Source organism: Typopeltis vanoorti, chromosome 20 (assembly GCF_054136105.1).
Source record: "Typopeltis vanoorti isolate ZY-2024b chromosome 20, IOZ_Tvanoo_1.0, whole genome shotgun sequence".
Lineage (NCBI taxonomy): Eukaryota > Metazoa > Arthropoda > Arachnida > Uropygi > Thelyphonidae > Typopeltis > Typopeltis vanoorti.
This window is the reverse complement of record NC_143568.1, coordinates 109,356,064-109,382,107: the sequence shown is the minus strand read 5'-3', so window position 1 is coordinate 109,382,107 and position 26,044 is coordinate 109,356,064. Positions and strand designations below refer to the sequence as shown.

General features: G+C 35.6%; 1 protein-coding gene across 1 annotated transcript in view; it reads right to left on the bottom strand.

The window, feature by feature from the left end:
- hob (bridge-like lipid transfer protein family member hobbit) overlaps positions 1 to 26,044 on the bottom strand; it is an 844,941-nt gene that overhangs the window by 664,627 nt on the left and 154,270 nt on the right. Inside the window, exons 12-13 of the mRNA XM_090409957.1 lie at positions 24,209 to 24,363; positions 796 to 959 (exon numbers count right to left, since the gene is read on the bottom strand). Coding sequence (XP_090266083.1) covers positions 796 to 959; positions 24,209 to 24,363 — 319 coding nt within the window. The remainder of the gene's footprint in view (positions 1 to 795; positions 960 to 24,208; positions 24,364 to 26,044) is intronic.

The following is a 26,044-nucleotide window of genomic DNA, read 5'->3' as shown; positions in this document are numbered from 1 at the left end:
ATTCTAATGTCAGGTGAATTTGGGATTTAAGGTCTTGGAGTCATGCACATGTTAAATACTACTTGAACCAAAAAGAGTACCTAATTTTTTGGAGAGTGAGGAACTTATTATTGCTGTCTCCTTGAATGCCAAGCAACCAAACCTGCACAAGTCTACACAACCAAATTTATGTGCAACCTAATCAAAGCCTTATGCAAAACGCTTGTATATAACATTCTTACTGCTACATGATAATGCCCTCTGCATCACTGCCATATACCACTGTAATTTCCTCACAATATTAGCAATGTATCTCCTAAAATTTGGTGCTTGTTGGCCATCCCCTTCAGCTACATTACTCCTCTGTTTCCTGTCATACAAACTGTACACTCTCTAAATTTTAATACTTTACATTTTGCAACACTGAACTGTTAATTCCACTTGCTTACCCACTCAAACAGTCTATTTAAATCTTTATTGAAAGTCGCATTTTACTCATTGCATAACATACTTGTATGCTAATAATACTGAGGTAGGTTTAAATGAAGATATCCAGTTGTTTGCATCATCTGCAAACAACTGGATATCTTCATTTAAACCTACCTCAATATTATTAGCATACAAGTTAAACAATAATAGTTCCCAAACACTCCTGTGACATACTAGGTGTTCCTATATGAAGAAGTCCACCATAAAATTCCTCAAATTCCTCAAGGAATTAAAAAAGTTAACAGTTTTCATTTCAATAAATTATGGAACAGTTTTCATTTTAAACAACTTTAGATGTTAATGAAACAAAAAACTTATTAACTTTACCTTCAGCAAAGTAATGATCTCCTATGAAACTTCCAAGCATCAAGCCAAAGCCAAAGGGAGAACAACCAGTTAACACTACAGTTATATCTATGTCTTGAAGTTTGGCTGTACCATGAATGCAATACCCCTGAAGCATATTCCTCATGGATTTATACTCAACAATACTAAAAAAAAAAATAAAACATTACATGAATAAAAATATAGTATGAAACTATTTGCACTTATAAGTGACTAAGTTTCAGACACTGATTATATGGAAAATAGAAGTGGTGAGCAAGTTAATTAAACTGAAGACTACTACTACATATGAGCAGCTTTTTTATGAATCAGTTTTTGTTTCAGATTAGATGTGAAATGCAATGGGAATGATATATCTTACTTTATATGCAATTACAAGAAAAAAATTATAAAAATAACCTAAAATTCACTAAATCTGAAAAACTGAGCATTCATTGATGAAATATATATTGCACATTATTACATCTGTTTTATAATTATGGTATGCCTTGATAAATAACATTAACAGGTAATGATAACAAGACTTCATTATTAATGCTGAAAGTTGTTAACTTATATATATATTACTCCGATATATATCTATATATATATTTAAATCTTATTTGAGAATTAAACAATTTTACAACCTAGTCTGGAGATGCATAGTTAGTAACTTAGAATATTAGAAAGAAAGAATCCATGAGAAAGATATGGAAAATGAGTGAGTGGGAAAGATTTGGAGGTTTTATATAACAACAGGGAAGCAGATGATTTGGGGTCAGCCATTGTCTGATGATTACTGGAAAAATGCATAGCAGTAAATATGCAGTTTAGTCGATAACTGATAAGTATTAATTATCAACTAATCAGGTTAATTGATAATTCAGACACATTAAATTTGGGAAGTGTGAAACACAACCCAAGGTTTGCTCAGCTTATTGTAAATCTGGGTTAATACACTGGGATGAAATGCATGCATGCATGCATTATACCTAATCCTACCAGTTCAAGCACAAGACAGTATCAACATGAAATACACTGTAATACAAGATATCCACCTATTTTGGTAATCTATCTTTTGACAATGAACACCAAAAGCACATTTCATTAGTCAAGTAAACCTACAAGTCATTTTAATCCTCTTCCCATATGCACCCTTCCTTTCCTCTATCTAATCAACTTCTTTCACTCTTTCATGCCTCTTCATACCTCTCTTCCGTTTGTCTTTTATATCACCACTTAAATGAATAAAGTGAATGAAGCAAGTCTTTGAGGAAGATGCCATTTACTAGCCAGAGTGACCTCTTCTAAAGAGCATCAAGCAATTTTAAACAATTTTTTGAAGTATCATTCTAAATTTTAGGATTAGTTGGATTTGAGAATGTTAGTGTTAGCAGCTATAACGTCTTAAAAAGAAAAGAATATTTAGGAGCATGAGATGTGTTTTGCTACTTTTGAGGGCGAGGGGAGAAAAGATTAATCCAAGAAGAGAAATCTGATTGTGTCTGAAGATAGCTATTATTAATAGGTTATGAGAAATAAAAAAAGACTGTTTTGTAACACTAAAGTTAACAAGGTTGTCACCAGAATTTGTCAAACAAAACAAAAGTTTCGTCAAGAGAATGAGAAGAATGGAGTGTATGCCATTACCAAAACTATGGACAGAATTTCAGATTAATTATTATGAAAATGTTACACATATAGGAAGAAGAATGTGGCTTAAAGTACAGGGCCCTCAAATATTCTTGAATTCAAAGTGAAATCAAAAGAGAACAACTAGCATTCCAGTTAAAATTTCAAAGGAACTGAGATGAAAAGAAGATCATAAGATAGTGGTCACTGGGTAAACAAGCTGCTATGCCAGACTTGGAAATATCAACAATGACCTAGAGTTTCATGAAACCTTTCCATGCCTTGTGTTTAGAGGTGGATAATATTGGCTAGGAGATCTGCTGTGGATCTAGTGTGTTGAAATCCATATTGGTGGTCTAGGCTTTACATGGTCAAGAAGATGGCTGCTGAAGGCTGTCTCCATTATTTTAAAGAGAACTGAGGTCAGGTGAATGGGTGAATGGGATGATAATTTGAAGGCTAAACTATTATCTCTATTTATGAGGGGGCAGGCTGAATATTGGAGTTCTGGATGGATTTTTGCCTTGAGGAACTTGTAATATTCTTAAGTTTTTTTCGTGGATTACCTTGGTACATTTGTTGGAGAACTAAGGCTTGGATAACTGTTGGAGGTCGAGATGAAATAGTGGAGATGAGGATCTTCATTCCAGAAGGATAATTTGTTGTTCAATGAGAACTTATCTGGTCAGGAGAGACAGGTAAAAAATAGAAAATAGACAACAGAAGGGAGGAGGAGCAGTAATCAGAGGTCATCCCATTTGGCACTACTGTAGTTCAAAGGACATGAGATTGAAAATGGCTAGTTGAAGGATTTTCCACAGAAAAGGAAACATGGAGAAGAAAATGGTGTATGAGACTAAGAGGTGAGTCAACAATATTATATTCTGCAAGAGCTAGTTATGAAAAAATTGAGTGTGTGATTAGTATTCTGAGAGAACAGATGAATAATTTGTATCTGACCCTTACTAACAGCAAATAACTTTTCTTCCAGTTTTTATATGACACCCACTCACAAAAGGTTGTATAAACCTCTAATCATTAGTACCACAGATAGGATAAGTTTTTTTCTTTTTATTAATCTTTTTTTTTTTCAGCCTCCAGTGATCTTACACTAGATGATGAAATTCATCTCCCATCTAAGGACACAGGACATTTAAATTATACATGTTTTTGGTCATAAAATGTTACAAAATATAAGACTTATTGTTAAACTGACCATAGATTTTTAATTCGTATGTATGTTCATACAATACTGCCTACTGGTTTCACTAGTAACTGACTAGCTTTTTCAAGGCTTGCACAGTACAAAAAAAATGATAAATGCAAAAAAGGTTTAAGAATACAAAAAAACGTTAGTACTTGTTAGGTAGCTAAGGTAACACGTTCGCATAACATTTCTACTCAGTATGATGAACGTGTTACATGCAAACGTCTAATATGATTATTTGCGTACTGTAGTTCTGTTGAACTGAGGGAATTAATTAGATTTTTCCAAGTATCGTTCACTATGGCCCCTTGATTTCTGTTTAGGTTGCTGCCTGTACATAGCACTACTGCTGCTTCTTTAAATAATCGATGTTTGTAATCTTTGTCTACGTAGGGCATAGAGCTGTTATTCCAGTCTATAGTGTGGTTCGAAGTTGTAAAGTGATGTGCTAACCCGGAGGTGATCGTTCTGTTGTGATTTACATCACCAACATGTTCTTTCTGTCTTATTTCCAGGCTTCTCGAAGACATTAGATTAGACAAACAGATTTAATGTCTTCTCGAAGGCATTAAATTAGACAAACAGAATCCTACATAAAAAATTCTCAACACTTTGTTGACAAACTCAAAAACATGAAGTAGACGAAGATTACAGACATCGATTATTTAAAGAAGCAGCAGTAGTGCTACGTACAGGTAGCAACCTAAACAGAAATCATGGGGCCATACTGAATGATACTTGGAAAAATCTAATTAATTCCCTCAGTTCAACAGAACTACAGTACGTGAATAATCATATTAGACGTTTGCATGTAACATGTGTTCATCATACTGAGTAGAAATGTCACGCGAATGTGTTACCTTACGTTTTTTTGTATTCTTAAACCTTTTTGCATTTATTATTTTTTTGTACTGTGCAAGGCTTGAAAAAGCTAGTCAGTTACTAGCAAAATCGGTAGGCAATATTGTACAAACATACGTACGAATTAAAAATCTATGGTCAGTTTAACAATAAGTCTTATATTTTGTGACATAGGACATTCACAAAACATCCATAACATGGCAGGGTTTGAATCTGTAGACAGTTGGTTGTAGAGAAAAAGTACTACATACTTGCCCAACTAGGCAGAATTAGAGAAGAGAAACAGTCATGAAAAATAAATTCTACGAGGACATTAATTTCAATGTCTGGGTATTTATACTACAAAAAATCAAAAATAAGAAGTAAATAATCAAACAGATCAGAATTTGGACTGGAAAGTAGATGGCAAGAAAGTGACGATAAAATTTAAATGAAAATAAAAAATATATCCTATACACTCCTTGAGGGTATATATCAGAAATTTGATGATGATGAAGACAAAAAAGTTAATTCTAGGTGTGATATTCTCTGGCATAACTGTGAGATTTGATGAATACAAAATATTACTCCTGTGAGTAAAGGAATCATGAACAATATAATTCAAAAAGTTGAGTGAACAATAACAATTTTTTTTTTGTTTTTTTTATGATGTTTTGTTCGTGTTATTCATAGTAATATAAAAGAATTAATGTGAAACAAAAGAATCAGGATATGTATAATAAGTCTAGTAAACAGTTGTAAAGTGATGTGCATTAATTTTCTACTATACTAAGTCTAGTAGAAAAGTAATGATTTTTTTTTATCACAATTGGCAGCACTATCTAAATGATGACATATGTTGGAGTGATTCCTGCTATTTCCATCAGTACCAGTTTCTCATTGGTAGGGTAAACACCTGTCAAATTATTGTTTTTAGTAAGTGCATATCTAGTGTGTTCATCATGAAAATAGAGAAGCGAAATCTTGAACAACACTGTGTGATTAAATTTTGTATTAAACTGAACGACCGCACTATAAAACATTTGATAAAATTAAGTGGGCACATGATAATGATTCTTTATCAGATGCGCAAGTGACACAAGATGGTTTTGAATGAGAAAGAAAGCATGGAAGATGAGTGTAAAAATCAGTGTGAAGATGGTTCCAAAATTTCTCAGTGATAATGAAAAATATTGCCACTACAATTTTTCTGTGGGAATGCTGGACCAACTTCAAACTGAACCTATTTTAGACCATGTTATTAATGGGAAGGAGAGCTTTTTTTTTTTTATTACGATCCCAAAATGAAATGCCAAACTTCAGAGTGGCATACAAAAAATTCTGCAAGACCAAAGAAGGTGTACATGGGCAAGTCCAAAATGAAAACCATGACTGTAATCTTTTTTGTTGAAAGTTTATTTTTCACTCGGTCTGACTATAATAAATTTAGTTTAATCCTTTATCCAAGTGTGTGCAAACAAAGTTTGCACCTGAAAGTATCTTCAGGACTGGGGTAAAGTGGTACAACACCGGGTGACTCCTTGCAAAGGTGGAGCAAGCAACCAACCAACACTCCTATCTCAGTATCTCCCCAATGCAAAACACATTTCCTTGCAGATATGTATAATATTATGCGTTAAGGGAAGGGCCACTACCCAGACTAGTTTTGACCTTTATTGAGGTCTCTTCAGTGGGAGCCAGGCTCAAGTGGAGATACCAAGACAGAAGCATTAGCAAGGTCATCTCCTCCTATAGGAGCTGCCTCAATGAAGAGACCTCAATAAAGGTCGAAACTAGTCTGGGTAGTGGCCCTTCCCTTAATGCATAACATTATACATATCCGCAAGGAAATGTGTTTTGCATTGGGGAGATACTGAGATACGAGTGTTGGTATCTTGCTCCACCTTTGCAAGGAGTCGCCCGGTCCTGAAGATACTTACCCCAGTCCTGAAGATACTTTCAGGCGCAAACTTTGTTTGCACACACTTGGATAAAGGATTAAACTAAATTTATTATAGTCTGACCAAGTTAAAAATAAACTTTCAACATCTTTCTCTAAATCCAGAGTAATTTAATAAAAAGGTGGCACACTGTTTGGCAGCTCCTATAAGAGGAGATGACCTTGCTAATGCTTCTGCCTTGGTATCTCCACTTGGGCCCGGCTCCCACTGAAGAGACCTCAATAAAGGTCGAAACTAGTCTGGGTAGTGGCCCTTCCCTTAATGCATAACATTATACATTTCCGCAGGGAAATGTGTTTTGCATTGGGTTTTCTAATTATTCCAGATGTAAAGGGATATCTTGCTAGTTGGAGTAAATTGGGGAGATAATGAGATAGGAGTGTTGATAGACTTTCAGGCACAAACTTTGTTTGCACACACTTGGATAAAGAATTAAACTAAATTTATTATTGTAATCTTTTTTGATAGCCATGGCATGGTCCACCAAGAATTTGTACCTTCAGGAGTAACTGTCAATCAAATTTGCTACAAAGAAATACTTGAATAGTTGCAAAAAGGCATTTAGAACAGCCACCATACTCACTCAACTTGTCTCTGGGAAAAAAGGGAAAAAAAGTCACAACATGACTTTTTTTTTCCTTTTCCCCAAGCTCAAAGACAAGATGAAAGTACTCATTTTGAGACTATAGAAAACATCCAAAGAGCCGTGATAATGGCCATAAACAAGCTGAGAGAGGAGGACTTCCAATGTTGTTATAACACATGGAAGGAACACTGATAAATTTCTTTGTGTGTGTGTGTGGGGGGGGGTTACTTTGAAGGTGACCAAGATGTATCAGACAATTAATTGAATATATGATTTAATATGAATTTTGCCTCATGAACTTTCTGCTAGACCTCGTAGTATTGGTATTAAAGACTAGTAAGCATGTATCTCATGCAGCAGATCATTTGGCATTCTATTCAAGTATTTGTGCCACTATGCCTCTCCCAGTCAAGTCAACCTTGCATTCTCGTGGCGTGGCGTTTCTACTAAAAGGGCTTTGTAACAGCAATTATTCCAGATGTAAAGGGATATCTTGCTAGTTGGGGTAAATGCCAACTAGTCCTAAGTGGTATATGCCTTTCATTGCCTGGTAGTATACCACCACTTTGCTTATTGGAGACCTGAAATGGTTACTGCCATGTTTGGTTCCCAGAGCAAGGGTTCTGGTTTCCACCCCTACCTTTAAGTAATATCCTTTGAAGGCATGCCAAACTTGCTGCAGGGATCCAGCACGACCTCCTCCACCTTCGAGAGTACAGCAGTAAAGCTAAAGCAGTTTAGCAGGCTAGCCACCCCAGTTAGTGTATGGGAATGAATCAGATGATAATGTGCCTTTAAAAGGTTTCCTGACGAAATGGAGCATAATCTTGCTACCAACTACACTACCAAGATGTGCATGGAGGCAGTCCATGTAATGAGCATGTTTCTCTCCTCTTTTTCTCTTCAATTTTTGTAACATTAAACATGAAATTAAGTCTAAATAGGTGTAGTGTCACTGTGGTTCAACAAAAAAAAATAAACCTCTCTCTAAAATTCAACTCACACAAAAAAAATTTCATTTTCACTTTACCAACATTATTAACATCATCTGACATTAAATGATGTGAATCATCATATGCAGCCATCCAAAGCTGTTTCTGACTGAACCTCAAATTTCCATAAATGAGCCACTGCTCATCAATGGAATGCATTACCAGAATATATTGTTAAGGAGGTTAAGATTCAGTATGATAGGTATGTTGTCAGTTGCATGAACTTTCCAAAGAAAGAATCTCCACAATGAGTCTGTCAACTCCATGGAATGTGTAATAATAATAATTACACCCTCTATGACTCCTTCTACCATAAGGGAGGTACTTGTGCTTTTGTGCATTCTAATATTCCTTGCCAAAGGATACATAATCTAGAATCTCACCTTTTTGACCTCCTGTGGCTTAAAATTTCTTAAAATCACTCCCCCTCTTCCTGATTTATATGAATATATATATAATTTTTATATAAATAAAAAGCCTTGCAGTGCTCAAACATCACATGCTTCAAGATAATCTGTGATAGGTTCCCTGAACACTCATCTCCACAGCATCTTTGAATGGAGTGAAAACAACCTAGTCAACTTCAATGTGCTTTCAAAACACAGCTTTTGCAAAAAATACCTCATATCCTGTTTACTTACTTTTAATAATGCTTAGCTACATAGTCAAGACCGAATCTCTCTTCTCAGCCTGACTCTTACTCCAAATCTTTTCTGGCACAATCATATCACTTGTATGACATCAACAGCTTCCAAAAAAAGTTGGCATTCTTTTCTGCTCGAGGTGGTGCTACTCTGCTAAACAGTTATTTATGCTGTATAAATCCCATATCCAACCAACACTAGAACATTGTACTCGTGTAAGGGGTGACACATCTAATACCTCTCTAAAAATTCTTGATGCTGTTCAGAAAGGACAGTCTGGTTGATAAATGACATTCCTCTTATAGACTCTCTTCAGCCACTTTCCCATAAAAGATCAGTTCCTGCATTACGTCTCTTCTACAGATATTTCCATAGGGATTGTTTAACAGAACTAGCATTCATTATGACATCTATTTCTGCCAGATTTACAGGAACTTATGCTACAGTTGCGCAATATCCTTTTACAATCAAACTGCATACTTACCAAATCTACTACTCCCAGTCATCTTTCATTCATTCCACCTCAATTCTATGGAACAGTTTCCTTCATGAAGCATTTCCAAAGGACTACAATCATAAACAGTTCAAGAATATCAGCAGATTACTCTATTCCCGATCCTTCCCTCCCCCCTCACATGGCATCTGTTTGCTATAGGCTCTTTTGCTTTTACCTTTCGTGGGTGAGATTTATTTATATATATACATAAAAGCATAGTCTTGTACCCATAATATAATAATCTGATTCTTCTCCCCCCCCCCCATCATCCCTCAGCTCAATCTGAACAAATCGTAATTGAATTATTTGCTTGCTGGCCAAGAAGCCTGATAATAATAAGGTTCAGGTAGACAACAAATGTTGCCATCAGTGTATTACCTAGCTGCAGAACCACTTTATTTCTACTGGCCAGCCACTGCAGTGTGTTTAGCATACTCTGAAAGGTATTATCAGCACAGTAAACAAATTCCAAAGAATTCCAAAAAAATTCCAAAGAAATTGAGACTTTGCTGTGAATAGCAAACTGGCAATAGCCAGTTCAAGTCGCTAAATAAACAAGTGATGGTAGTCCTGTATGGCAGCAAAAGCCATACAGGACTTGACTGGAAGAGGTTATATGTGCATCACCCACCCACAGATGCTAAAATACAAACTACCATCTTGCAAGTTATGTTATCCTGTAATAATGCCATTTTAACGTTGCATTTTATATAGAAATTGGGAAAGAAGTAACTTTAGCCTATAGGAGCACTCATAATAATATATGATGATGGCATACTAATATACTACTAATACAAGCTTGCCATCTTGATTTGAAACAAACTGAGCAATGTCCTTCACATTCATTAATGGTATGCTTCATTCGAATTTTAATTGCCTGAATGATGATATAGTTTTCATTCTACAATGATTAGGAGGAACAAAGTAACTTTAACCACGCTACCGGCCAAGACGTCTATAGACGTCAAGTATATCATGGATGCGAAGTGCATATTAAAATTGTAATACCATTGATATTACATTGAAATATATGAGGGATACAAAGCATATAAGGATTTGTATGTGATCCATAATGGCCGGTGAGGTGGTTAATAGAGCCTGTCAAAACTTGGAAAAATAACCATTAAAACAAAAACTGGCACTAAAATTACTGAATTAAGTTTCACTCAATTAACTCAATAATAATAGGAAATCTAATTTTAGCTGATTTAGCACTAATGTATTTTAGCTGTTATTTCCAATGTAAATCCCTTCCATTATGAAAGGAATATTATAGGAACAACAATAATTAAGTTACAAAGCTATTCATACCATTTTTCAAACAACTGCATAGATGAAAACACTAAATTGCTCTCCACACTTACAAACTAAATTATCTAATCCAATAAAGTATGACCTGAACTTCAGTCTTATACGAGGGTGGTCTGAAAAGTTCTCGGCCTAACAATGAAAAAACAAATTTATAATTTCGAAATTATTTTTCAACATAATCTCCCTTAATACTAATACATTTATTCCAGCGATGCTCCAGTGCCATTATCCCATCCCAGTAGTGGTTCTCAGTAAGATCTGAAAAATACCCCTCTACAGCTGCAATCACCTCTTGATTTGGAAAAAAAAAAAATGCTGACCAGTGAGTTTTAGTTTTGGGAAGAGATAGAAGTCAAAGGGAACCAAATCTGGGGAATAGGGTTGATGTTCCAACAATTCGTAGTGCAGATCCCTTAATTTTCCTATTGCCAAAACACCTCTGTGGGCAGGTGCATTGTTCTGATGAAAGGTGAATTTTTTCCTCTGCAAACCGGGTCTTTTCTCACGAATTTTTTCATCTAGTCTGGTTTATCAAAATAATATTCCCATGTTATTGTTTTACCCTTCTCAAGATAATTAATAAACAAAATGCCTTTAGCATCCCAAAACACTGATGCCATGACTTTTCCTGCTGATGGAACCGATGTTGTCATCTTTGGTGCTGAACAACTGCCTTCTGTCCACTGTTTTGACTGCTGTTTGGATTCTCTTGCATTCTTTTTCATTTGCAATTCTTCATGCAAAATATATCCTACACGTTCTTTTGAAATGCCTATAGTCTCAGCAATTTTACTTTGACTCAGGTCATCTAATATAGCATATCGTGCACTTCATCAATGATTTCTGGTGTTGTTACACTTTCTGGACATCCTTCACGTGGATCGTCTTCAAGGCTGGTACAGTCACGTTTAAACTTGGCAGCCCACTTCTTAATTGTCGAAAACGAAGGAGAAGAGTGTCCATAAATAAACTTTTATGAACTTCAAATGAATTTCTTTTGCCGTTAAACCTTCTTTTACAAAGAATTTAATAACTGCACGATACTCAATTTTATCCATTTCAAGGAATACAGACAACACTTTTGCTTCAGACAGCTGTATAAAACAAACTTCTTGATAGAATGACTTGCAATTTCACATGGATGCTTATGACAGATGTACCAACTTAGAACAAAAAAAATCTTGCCAATAGTGTTGCCTTCTATGGTCGAGGCCAAGAACTTTTCAATGCTCGTACATAGTCAGATCAGCTGATCATCACAATTTTAAAATTCATTTTCAGAAACAACTACGAAAGATGTCACTATGGCAAACATACAAGAGATATAGTTGTTATATCTCTTGTATGTTTGCCATAGCGTTGTGATCAGAAACATAACAATTCTGGTAGATAGGCTTATATGTTGGTTACTCATAACTATTTTTTTGCTGGAAATAACAATGTATACTAAAATATTAATTATAAAGAACTTTAATTAATGCTTTCCAATATTTTGGCTATTTTACATTGCCATCATTAAGGATCAAAAAAACCAATGACATGTGCATGCAGGACTAACACTGGGCAAATGCGACTGAATAAAGACAACTAAAGTAAGGCCTAGAGTCCTAAATGGATGCCTGGTGGGCTAAATTGGGTAATCTTGGCCACTGGCATCATTAAGGATTACACCAAATAATGAAATGTGCACGCAGGACTAACACTCAGCAAATGCGACAGAACACAGACGATTGAAGTCAGGCGCCTAGAGTCCTAAATGGCACACCTGGTGGGCTGAATTGGGTAGTCTTGGCCATTGGGCTGAAGATCTTAGGATGTATGCATCCCAAATTTGGGGGAGTCTTATGCATCCAAATTTTTTGAGGTTTGGAAAGTTTTTCAGGCAGATTCAAGGAATAACCTTTCATATTTGTTATGGTGTACTAAAGTGGCCTACTTCCAGCGCATTCTATGGTGGGTGTCCACGATCAGCAAGTACTGTGTGGCCGCGTTGGTGGAACTGGATGTAGTCCTTGTGTTTGGAAATTCTGATATTGGCTGTCCTGCCTCTATATATAGTAGAACAGTTTGCAACTGCAAGGGACCTGGTAAACACTTGGCAGATCTAGGGAATGTGGCTGGTCTTTGATGGAGCGGATATTAAGAGATGCCAATTTCTTATGAGGTCTGTAAGCAGTTATAAAGTTGTAATTTTTTTTTTTTAGGATTTTTGTCAATTTTTCTGATGTGTCCCAGATATATGGAATGGTGATATATCTTGAGTAATCTCTGCTCTGAAGGAAGAGGGGGGGGGGGATAGTGGTTACAGAGTTTTAATATTTTTTGGGAGTTGTAGTCATTGGCTAAGAAAGTGTTGAGGATAGGGTCAAGTCCAGTAGTTAGGACACTGTTATCAGAAATGATTAATTTTGCCCTGTTACATAGGATTTTTATAATCCCATATTGTTGGGAGTAGGGATGGGTGGGATGGTGTGACTACTGGTGAATGTATCTACTTGTTTGTGTGAGTTTTTCTCTAAACAGAGAATGCCAGGGATCCATCAGGCTGGCATGTAATCAGAGTGTTTAGGAATGGGAGACTGCTGTCATTTTCCTTTTCTAAGGTAAACTAGATTGTCAGATGTTAATTGTTTAGATGTGTTAAATTGTAGTGCATATGCAGGACATGTGACCAAATGGAGAACATATAATCTATGCAGAATAGCCAGATAATGGCTTTATGTGGGGCAGAGTTAAAGGCTTTTTTCTTCAAAGGTCTCCACCATGAAGAAGTTGGATGGCAGGGAGGAGAAGAACCAGCAGTCATCCTCCTCCCACAAATATGGGATTATAAAAAACCCTATATAACAGGGCAAAATTAATCAGTTCTGATAGCAGTATCCTAACTACTCTCAGTAGTTAGGGTACTGCTAAAGAGTTCCTTGACACTTTCTTAGCCAATGGCTACAATCCCCAAAAAATATTAAAATCCTATGGATGCGAAGAACTTATGGCTATTCTCTCTATCTATTTGTAGAATTTTTCTTGCCAAATGAAATAGCCTGAGTATGAGGTGAACTCAGCCATTTCAGTTCACCATGAACTCAGGGAGGAAAATTCTACAAACAGTTAAGGGGACAGCTATGGGTTCTCCACTTTCTTCACTGCTGGCCAGCTTCTTGATGGAGACCTTTGAGGAAAAAGCCTTAAAACTCTCTCCCACATAAACCCACTGTCTGACTATGCTATGTAGATGATGTGTTCTCTATTTTGCCACATGGCCTGGATTTTCTTCTTCTTCTTCTTCTGCAGCTTCTCCCACTTAAGTGGGGTCACTGTTTGCAATGAGTCTCCTCCACACCTTCCTGTCTTGGGCTGTCACCACATCCAAGTTCTTCATCTTCAAGTCCTCTTCTACCAGCTCCCTCCATCTCTTCTTTGGCCGCCCACACCTTCCTTGCCTCATCCATCTGCATGACCCTTCTTCCCACATATTCGTCCTCCCTCCTCATCACATGACCAAACCATCTCAACCTTGCCTCCTGTATTTTCGCTCCTAAGTTCGTAACTTTCACTGTTCCCCTGACATAGTCATTTCTCAGACGATCCTTTCTGGTCACACCGCACATCCACCTAAGCATTCTCATCTCTGCTACTTACATCCTGCTGATGTTATTTTTCCTCAGGGCCACAGTTTCTAGAGCATATGTCATAGTTGGCCTCACTACTGTCCTATAAATTTTGCCTTTCAGATTGATCGGCACCCTCTTATCACCCTGGATATGCTCCACAATTTAACATGTCTAAACAATCACCATCTGACAATCCAGTTTACCTTAGAAAAGGAAAACAACAATGGCCTCCCATTCCTAGACACTCTGATGGATCCCTGGCAGTCTCTGTTTAGAGAAAACCTACGCAAACAAGTAGATACATTCACCAGTAGTCATGCCATCTCTCCCCCGCCTCCTAACAATATGGTATTATAAAAAAACCTTTATAACAGAGCAAAATTAATCAGTTCTGATAACAGTGTCCCAACTACTGAACTTGACCATATCCTCAACACTTTCTTAGCCAATGACAACCAACTCCAAAAAATATTAAAACTAACTGCAACCCCCCACCCCTCCTCCTTCAGAGCAGAGATTACTCAACAGCTATCACTATTCCATATATCTGGGGCACATCAGAAAAACTGACACAAATCCTAAAAAAAAAAAAAAAAAAAAAAAAATACAACCTTAAAACCTCTTACAGAACATATAAGAAATTGGCATCTCTTATCTGCTCCATCAAAGACCAGCAACATTCCCTAGATCCAAATATCTACTACGTCCCTTGCAGTAGCAAACTGTCCTACTATGTCCAAACAGGCAGGATAGTCAATATCAGAATTTCTGAACACACGGACTATATCCGATTCCACCAATACAGCTACTCAGGACATGCTGACCATGCTTTGGACACCCGTCATATTATATACTGAAAGGCCACGCTATTACACCACAGAAAATACAAATATGAAAGACTACTCCTTGAACCTGCCTCAGCACTGAAAAGCTTTCCAAACATAAACAAATTTGGGTGCATGAGACTCTTAAGAACTTCAGCCCAATGGCCAAGACTACCCAATTCAGCCCACCAGGGAACACCATTTAGGACTCTAGGCCTGACTTAAGTTGCCTTTCTTCAGTTGCATTTGCTCAGTGCTAGTGCCTGTGTACACGTCATTGTTTTTTGTGATCCCTAATGATGGCAATGTAACATTGCAGAAATATAGAAAAGTATTAATAAAGTTTTTTTTATAATTAATATTTTGGTATACATTGTTATTTCCAGAAAAATAATAGTTAAGAGAGCACATAACAATAATCTGTTATTCTAGTAAGGCGCAATTTTGAAAGATTTATTTCTTTTAAAAAAGAACAAAAACAAGTCAAATAACATCACAGAGAATTCTGACTGGTATTATCAGTCTTCCATCAGGAAACTTAAATTCCTATTTTTGGCAATGTTACATTGCCATCATTAGGGATCACAATAAACAATTCATTTATACAATTCATCAATAGGGGTCACATTTAATAACTGCTACTATCAAATGTGATTATTTTCAAGTTTTTGGAAAAAAAACCAACTGAATCTCCACAGTCATATTTGCAAGACATGCTAACTCATTGCTAGGGGGGAAAGAATAGCATATAAACTACAAACTGAGTAATTAATCTCTACTGTCATCAAAAAAAAGCATAAGATTTTCTACTCCACATACAGGCCAACTGAGTGAATATATACTAATTAAGACTGTTATATATCAAAGTTTAATTAATCTGTCTGCCAGCGTTCTTTTTTTGTTATGTGGTTCCCACCCACAAAAGACTGGTGAGTTAAGGATTTTTTTTTGTATTTTTTCATACACACACACAACCCCCTTCTTCCTTTCCAGTAATAGGCCTAGTGACCTGTTATAGTCTCTTCCCATCTTTTCAAAGGCGATCCTCTATTCCTTCTCCCTTGATGTCGATATTTCAGTATCGTTCTCTCTTTCTGGGGAGTCTTTCCCCTTATTGGAGTTTGAAGTGGTTTGAAAAGTTCCATGTTTGGTTTCTGGGACAGGTAAAAAAAAACAACAACATAAAAACCAGTGTTTTTTTTTTTAGCCTGGCCCGGAAACCAAACATGGAACTTTTCAAGCCACTTGAAGACTTCCATAAGTAGGGAAATGGTTTCATGCTAGGCAATGAAATTCATCTCCTATCTAAAGACAATCACAAAACATACATGCCCACAACAGAATTTGAACCTGCAACATGTTGATTAGAGAAAGAATATATGCTAATCACTCAGCCAACCAGATGTGAATCTCACCCATAAAAGGCTATGAAATGAAATTATTATATGCTAGTGCTGTGTGTAGAGTGGAATAACTAAAGTAACTCTAGAGTAGGGATTCTGATAATCTAAGAATCCTACTCTAGAGATAAAAAAGAACTTATTCAAGCAACTTCAGACATTCTAGAAGAAGGGTATGGTCTCAGCAGGAGAAAACCAGTTATTTTTTATTTATTTTTATTATCCCATGGTATTATTACACCAGATCATAGAAGTCAAATTCATGTATTTTATACAGCACCTTTTCTGGGTTGTTATAGAGTTCACATTTGGAAATATTCATACAATTTAGTAAATGCATTGGCGATGCTTCCTCGATGTTACAGATTTTGCAGATGGGGAAAGACTTTTATGCCATTGCTAAACTTGATTGGTCTTGTGTAGCCAGTCTTGAGGTGAGAGATCATGGAAGTGGCACAGCGATTAAACTTGGAGTTGATGGTAGCTCCTGGTTTTTCTGCTGAATATCACTGGTGAGTCATGTCCTGGAGAATCATTCATCTTATGCTTTCTTTTTGAGTGGTTTTAAAAAGGTCAAAATCTGTGGTATTTTGATGTTGCAGCCATTTTTGCTACTTCATCTGCAATTTCATTTCCCTTTAATCCCACATGGGATGGAATCCATTGGAAAATTATTTTGGAATCCTTATGTAGTTTGTTTATGTATTTTGCTATGTCTAAGTATTTTTTGATGGCTAGTGTAGCAGTTCTTAATAGCTTGAAGGGCTGCTAAGGAATCTGTGAAAAATATAAATTCCTTTGGGTTTTGTTTATCCAAATGTTGAAGTGCTGTGTTAATGGCTATTAATTTGCATGATATGAGTTGCATCCTATATTGTTAGTTGTTTTTAGTTCTATATTTTGAGAGCCATAGATGAGTACACCACTCCCAGAATTGCCATTTGGATTTTTGGAGCCATCTGTGTAGATCTTTACTGAGTCAGGTCCATATAACATTATTTTTGAAAGAGCTAATGATCTCAAGATTTCAGGGTTTTCTAGGCTTTTTTTCTCATGTTTCCCTATTTTTCAAAATTGATAACTATATTTTTCCTGTCTTGATTTGGAGGAAATGCTGGGTAGTTGGCTATTTTATTTGGACAATCCAAGGGAATTTCATTTTCCATGATTTCATGCATTGTTGATTTTTTCTTTATTCTGTTTGTTGGTTGTCAATTTTTAAAAAGTTTACTGGTTCTAAGATGTGCAACGTTGGCTTTTTTTCCTACAAATTTAGTAAGATTTTCTTGCCACCTAATTTTTAAAGGAATTTGAATTCTGCTATTTTTCCAGGAGTTGTATTCCTTAGTCCACATATGATTCTATCTGCATTTTTCTGAATTTTTATAAGCTTGTCTAAACTGGTTTGTGATATTTGCATCCAGATAGACGAAGCACATTCCATTATGGGTCAGATAATAGAGGTGCATGTGACTTTTAAGGTTTTAGCATCAGCTCCCCACTCTTTACCTGAGATACTTTTCATGATATTTAGTCTTCTTTTTGCTCTGAATGCAACATTGTTGATATGTTTATTGAAGCTTAGTGATGGATTCAGAGTAACTCCAAGGTATTTGGGGTTTTCATTAAATGTAATTAGTTGACTGTTTAGCTTAAACTCTGGTCTCCACTTTCTGAGGTGGTTATTAATGGTAAAACACAAATTTCTGATTTAGTAGGGTTAATTTTGATTTTTTGGTTTTCACAGTATGTAGATAAACTTTCAATGGCTTTGTTTAAGTGACCTTCTGCTGTTTCTAGGTTGTTGTGAGCTGAGAACAGGACCAAATCATCAGCAAACACAGCTATCTTTGTTTCTTTATTTATATTTTTATCTAAGTCGTTTAAGTAGATGGAAAAATGGAGTGGGCTCAAAATGCTACCTTGAGGGAGTCCCTGTCTTATTTTCACTTTCTTGGAAAATGTATTATTTATTCTAACTCAATTTGTTCTATTTCTTAGAAAGTCATAAATCCAGTTTAGAACTTTCCCTTCTATTCCAATATGATAAAGTTTGGAATAGAGTTTCTGCCTCCACACCTTGTCAAAGGCATCGCTAAAATCTATAAAAGCTGCAATAGTGGATTTGGTAGGTTTGGTGTGGAAGTTATCTTGAATTGTCTGGGTTAAGTAGAAAAGCTGATCAGCTGTTGAGTGATTTCTTCTAAAGACAGCATGAAAATGTAGTAGTATACTATTTTTGTTTAGATAGTAATTCAAACATTGGAGTATCATTCTTTCCATCAATTTCCTGGAATTGAAGTCAGTGAAATTGGTCTATAACTTTCTAGTTGGCCTTGAGGTTTATTAGGCTTTTAAGATTGGTATAATTGTGGCTGTCTTCCAGTCTTTTGGAGCTTTTCCTTGTTTTAGGCTATTGTTGTATAGGTGAAGTAGCCAATCTAGGGCTAGGGAAGGAAGATGTTTCATAATAATTCTTTGTATGTTATCTGGTCCACATGATTTATTTATATCTAGTCTCTCCAAGGTATCTCTCTCAATTCAGAGATTGGAAATAGATCCCAGAATAATTTGTTTTTATATTTTGGGAAATTTGCAGCATTTTTCTGCTGTCGAGCCTGTTTTGATATTTGATGGTCTTTCCTAGTATTCATCTCTAGTTTGCTTATATTTTGAAAATGAAAGGCCAAGGTATTTTGTGATCTCCCTCTCTCCAATTTTGATATTTCCATCTGGATCTTTTAGCATGATAGTCTCACTTACCTTAGGTAGATCTCTTTGTAAATTAGCAGTAAGTTTCCAAAGTTTGGTATCCGAAGTGGATTTAAGTTGGATTTGGATTTAATTTGGATTTAAGTTGTGGCAAAATTCTTGCCACCTAGTTCTTTGTAATATATATTTTTGTTTAATTTCAGCATTTATCTTGTTGTACTCGATCCTGGTTTCTGGAGAGCTTCCAATATTTAAGATGTTAAATAATTCATTTTGTTTAGTTATTTTACTGGCAAATTCCTGGTGAACCTTTGTGTAGTTTGAAATAACTTTTCTCCTGTAGTCCTTTGGGATACTTTTCTTTGATGCATTTAGGATAGTGTTCTTCCAAGTTATGTAGTCTTTGTCTAAGTCATCATGTATGTGTGATCTTTCAGCATTTTACTTATTTCATCCTTGTATTTCTCTCAATTTGTCTTCTGGAAGTTCCAATGATATTTTCTTTTTTGGGTGGGTTCTAGTCATTTTGGGGTTCAGATTGATTAATATTGGGGTATGGCAGCTTCCTACTGGTTCCAAAACAGACCAAATAGCTTTGTCGTGAAGATCTGGAGACACCGCAGTAATATCTAGAGCATCTTTTGTACCATAGGAATGAGACAGATAAATGGGTTCTCCAGTGTTGAGAGTTATTAGTCCTGTTTCATCTAAGAAATTACTCAGGTTTTCTCCTCTTGGGTTTATTTCCTCAGAACCCCATAACGGGTGTTTGCTATTCATGAATCCTAAGATAATAGAGTTTTCTTCAATAAGATGGGATAGGATGGAAAGATTGGTCCAGATTTGTCAGGAGGATGATAACAACTGAATATGTTTAATGGCTTTTTACTTGGTTCCAGCATTTGGATTCCTTGTATTTCAATTCCTTCTGCTACTATGTCTAGTTCAACAACTTTATATGATAAGTTTCAAATTAGTGTCAGAAGCCCTCTTCCATTTTGGTCAGTAGGCCTATCTTGTCGTATGATATCATAGTTTTTAATGTTTAGTCTGCTGGTTTGTCGAAGTTTGGTTTCCTGGATGCAGATAATATCAGCATCATGTTTGTCAACTATTAGTAATAGTTCATTTAGTTTTTCTTTGCTTGCTGAAGTAACGATACCATTTAAATTACATTGGATGATATTAATATTTCTTGTAATGGGTGGAATGATTTGCTCATTTCTCAACTCTGACATCATTTCCAAATCAAGAGTCGCGTCGGCTGCCCCGTACGCGGCAGCATAGATATAATCACTGAAATTTGTCTCCATGACGGGGAAAAAAAGAAATGCTGCTGTCGCTAAATAATCCAGAGGGCACCACAAGGTGGTGACAGTCAGACTTTGCCCACCAGTTATCTAAGAGGGGTAAATTAAATGCATCTACTGTAAGACATTTCCCATCATCCGTGTCTTACAGTAACATCTGAACATCAATAGTTTGCTAAATGTAGGGCAGATACATTATCCACTTGGCCAACAAAGCTAGCAACAACTATTTGATTCTTAAAGTTACATACATTTAGCTTTTGTAACATGTTAATGATCATTATTCCACATCATTCCACAATTTTTCCAATCCTAATCATTAAAAATGAATTTTCTATATTTGTTATCTTATCTTCACTATCATTTTTTACTAAGACCTTTTAGTACAGCCTAGTTCAGCAAATTCAAACTACTGTTAAACTAACTTCAATTAGTTTATGTATGATTACACAAATTCAACAAATTACAATTAATGATCAAATCAATTTCATAACTATCATGACACAATCTCTTCATACACTTGCTAAATAATCATGAATGTCTGATTTGCTTGACATCCATGAGCAACCTGAGTAAGTGAAAATGGCAAGCCATAAACCTGAGCAGAACCAAATAATGGTATCAGAAGAATCTACCATTCCTTCTACCAGCAGGGCTTCATTTAATTATGCCTGCAATGTGCTAAGTTTTTCTAGTTATCAATATGAAACTAGAACTTAATTTTCCTTCTTCTTCTGCAGCTTTTCCCACTCAAGTAGGGTTGCTGTTTGTGGTGAGTCTCCTCCAAAACTTCCTGTCTTGGGCTGCAACCACATCCAAGTTCTTCATCTTCAAGTCCTCCTCCACCATCTCCCTCCATCTCTTCTTTGGCCATCCGTGCTTCCTCCTCTCCTGCACATCCATCTGCATGACCTTTCTTCCCACATACTCTTCCTCACTCCTCCTCACATGACCAAACCATCTCAACCTTGCCTCCTGTATCTTTGCTTGTAAGTTCGTAACGTTCATCATTCCCCTTACATAGTCATTTCTCAGATGATCCTTTCTGGTAACACCGCACATCCATCTAAGCATTCTCATCTCCACTACCTCCATCCTGCTGATGTTATTTTTCCTCAGGGTCACAGTTTCCATAGCATACGTCATAGCTGGTATCACTACTGTCTGTGGATTTTGCCTTTTAGATTGATAGGCACCATCTTATCGCATAGCACTCCAGCCAGTTCCTCCATCCTGCTTGTATCCTGCATCCCACTTCCTTCTCAGCCTCACCATCCTCTTTCATTGTTGAACCTAAGTATCTAAAAGTCACTGACCTTCCTGATGACATTTCCTTCCAGCTCCAGATCTGTCTCTTGGCTGCCATCCACGTTGCAACACATATACTCTGTCTTACTTCTGATTAGTCTCATACCTCTCTCTCTATCATCTCTCTCATCATAATCTAGTTTCCCTGACTCAACCCCTTTGTTCCTAATACTCCTGGCATTTGTGTGCAGCCAGAAGTTACCTTCCTACTTTTCTGTATATTTACATCTGTAGACTGCATGACCCAGTAAGACAATTTTCAGATCCCTATTCATATCTAATACTTCACTTACACAGACATCCTTGCACAAACATTAGTCCAAACCAGAATCCCCCTCCATAATTAAACATACTGCTGTGATTAACATAGTTGCATAACTTAGTTGTTCGTATGCATAGATTCTCACCATTCCACCCATCATAATCTAGTTTCCCTGACTCTCCATATTAGGTTTCATACCAATAAATAATTTATACATCTGATACCAAACACATCCAAAAACCTGCAGCATTCTTTCTACACAGCCTATGCACTGAATCATTTGTCCCTTCTCCTTAATTCAGTGCTGATATCATGGTAATCTACTGATTTTTACTTTCTCACTTTGGCCAGCAATCCTTTCATATTATCTTGGATACTGTATTTATCACTAAAAAAACTGAAACTACCATTAGTTTTTTGAATTGCATTCATTAAATTTATGATTTTTGCACCTAGAAAACTCAAAGTAGTAACATTGTCATCAATCATGCTTTATAATTTAATTGAGTCTTTGATTCCATGGGGGTCTTGGGTAATAATAATAATTTAATCTACATACCATATAATACCCTTTGTATAACTGATGTTACCTGCCTGATTATCATTATGCAATATCTTATCTGATTCAGTGCTCTGTTAGTTTTTCTCCTTTTGCTACTTACCTTTCTTAAATTATATTGAGGGATTTAAGAAATATCTGCTAACATATACCTCAACTCACTATTTATATGGAGTGTCTACTAAGGCACATTCTACCTTTATCGTAACTAGCTACTATAAAGGCAGAACGTGATATGTACATTTTAACAGATGTGATTATATATATAAAAAGAGGACTATCATTTTGATTCAGTGCACAATGACTTTTAATGAGAAAGAGAGAGTGATGCAAGATCTTTTATAAGAATAGAGCCAATAGAAGTCATAATTTTTTCAAATGGTGCAATTTCTAGTGATAAGACATAAGCCACTATGAGCAAAAATGCTGGCTAACTGGTTAGCATAAACACCCCACCATGAATTTTAATCGCTCAATGTGAAACTTTCTTGCCACTTACAAGAGGTCTGAAGTGGCTGGAAAAAGTTTCATATTTGATTTGTAGAGCAGGGTTTCCAGAATAGCTAAAAATAAATAAAAAAAAATTACACATATTAAAAAAGTGAGAGGAAATAAATCCAGGAACAAAACTAACCCATCCCACCGAAGCTTTCAAAGTTAGCTGGCCTGGTTGGCCAAGTGGTTAGCGTATCCGCTCTCCAGCCAAAAGGCTGCAGGTTCGAATCCCACTGTTGGCATGGATGTTTGCTATTGTATGTGAAAATACTTTGGTGGTGGTCAGCAGTAGATGGCGCTGGTGTAGATGATGCAGTTCGATGTAGTTGGTGGATTGAATGATGGAGACGGAGAGTTGTAGAGTAAGTGCCCTCCCTCGATGAGTCCTCAGACTCCTTGGAGGTGTCACATAATAATAATAATCTAAAGTCAGGTTCAAACCTCTTGGTAACCATCTTTTGGGATAGCAAAGAGCATTATTGTGATAGATGAGATTATAAACAAGAATAAGAGCAAAAAAAAATTGCGAGACTTTGAGAAAGAAAAACAAATGTACAAAGAAAAGATCCAACCTGAAATAATCAGAAACAACCTTATCACATTAATGCTAAAGAATATACTGCTCATCAGACATCTGTAAAATTTCTAAAATTGGTTGCACAATCATGCCATGGAATTACCTTCAAGTCCACTGGTAGAGAGGTAAGCCTCTCTACCAGTGAACTTTGTTTACTTGTTCTTCTGAAGAGTTGCCAATGGGTATATTGTTTTAACATGAGGAATTAACAAAGAGAGAGAGAGATATCAGATGCTGGTTAAAAATTCACTAACAAGTATTTTCAAGTCATGTTTCAATTGTGTTGAATCAAACTTTGAATGCAACATTTCAAACCAAAATGAATCGTCTACACAAAATGTGTCAAGATACAAAAGAATGTATCCAGACTTCACCTTGATGCTGACTGCATTTTGCTCAATAAAATTTTATAATGCACTAATCAAAATAACAATGAAAAGTGATAAATCTTACAGTTAAAAAACTAAATCCATTCACTTCCAAATATGGCAATAACCATTAATTGGTGGGTGCTTCATATATTGAAATTCACAGTGAAAGTAACAAACTTTCAAACAGACTTCACCAAAATAGCAATACTATTCTAAAGAATCTTACTGTAGCAAATTTATATTGAACTACTCAAATTAAAATCAACTTCATTAAAGGAGTTGGCTGTATAAATATTAAAAAATAATTTCTGCAATTACCTATTTTGATTAGTTATATGAAGACTTTCTTTTACTTCCTTGCTTTCAGCAAAAGATGAAGGAAATAGACCAAGCCAATAGTACAATTCTTCATTTTCATATGAAAGATGAAAAGATGAGAGATCAATTCCCATTTCAATAATTTTTCTCTGAATCTGTTAATAAAATGTAATATATCAATTATTTGAATATAGAAATATATTAAGAATAAAGCCCTTAAACAATATGTTTATCAGAAAGTTCCATTTTCTAATTTAAAGTGGAGCATTTGTAGAGAGAAAATAAATGTCCCAACAAGATAATTATTAAATATTCAATAATTCAACAGTATTACTGAATAATTCAATTATAATTACATCCAATAATTAAATTACAATTAAACTGTAATTGAATTCAGTTATAATTGTAACTGAATTAAACTCACTGCATGTGATTATAATTGAATTACATTAGTATATAACGGGAAGGTGTTTTATATTAAATCATACTTCAGCGATTTTATATTTGTTATCATTATAATGGAATATATTTAATATAGGATTTATTTAATGCATGGAATTATTAATTGTACCATAATACCATTGTTTGCTGTAAAGACATTCTTGTTTAGCTAATGACAGCATGGCAACTAACATTAACTTCTTGCATGCTGTGCAGCAATGAGATTCATTGGAGATTGATAGCTGGACTCAGAGAGTTTCAAAAATCCAAATAACTGATGTACAGAAAATAAAAAACAGAAGATTTGTTTTGGAAGTTTGTATAAGATTTTGATGGAAGTTTTTTCACTTGGCTATGCTCCAATTATATATTTGGTTTAATCCTTTATCTAAGTGTAAGCAAACAAAGTTTGCGCCTTAAGTAGTTTCAGGACTAGGGCAACTCATGGCAAAGGTGATATAAGTTCTCATCATTTACCTTAGTATCCCATAATGCAAAGCATATATCCTTGTGGACATAAAATTAAGGGAATATGCATTAAGGGAAAGGTCACTACCCAGACCGGTTTCGACTTTTATTGAGGTCTCATCAGTGGGAGTCAGACCCAGAGGTGGTGAAAGTAATGGAGAAGTCAAATTTCCATATGCCAGTTGCCAAAAGGTGTCACACCTTATTATTAAAATTCTCTGGATTAGAGATGAGTTGATGGAAGTTTTTTCACTTGGCTATGCTCCAATTATATTTGATTTAATCCTTTATCCAGTGTAAGCAAACAAAGTTTGTGCCTGAAGTATTTTCAGGACTAGGGCAACTTGTGACAAAGGTGGTATAAGTTCTCATCACTTGATATGCATTATGGGATACTAAGCCAAGTGATGAGAACTTATACCACCTTCACCACGAGTTGCCCTAGTCCTGAAAATACTTCAGGTGCAAACTTTGTTTGTTTACACTTGGATAAAGGATTAAGCCAAATATATAATTGTATATGATTTTGACCGGAATATGTTAACAGGTGATTCTGAAAATGAATTTTTAAGTAATAGTGAATTCAATCTTATAGCTGATGGATTAATAAATGGTCTGTTCCAGAAAGAAACTCAAGAGGCATTCTATTCTGCTATTAGGAGGGAAATAAAAGTGTTCTTCTGTCTCAGAGACATAATGATATCATAGATGAATTATTACTATTCAGAAACAAGTGAAGGAGTTAAATAATTTGCAAAATAGTTCAAATGAAGTGAACCCTATTGTTTTTTGCATTTTTTTTTTTTTTGTAAAACATTTAGAAAAATTGTTTTAACTAATAAAACAGAATTTGTGATTATACTTGTAATCTAAAATTCCAAAGGTAAGACAATCTTCAAGCAAGTGTGTGAAAGAAAATATATATGT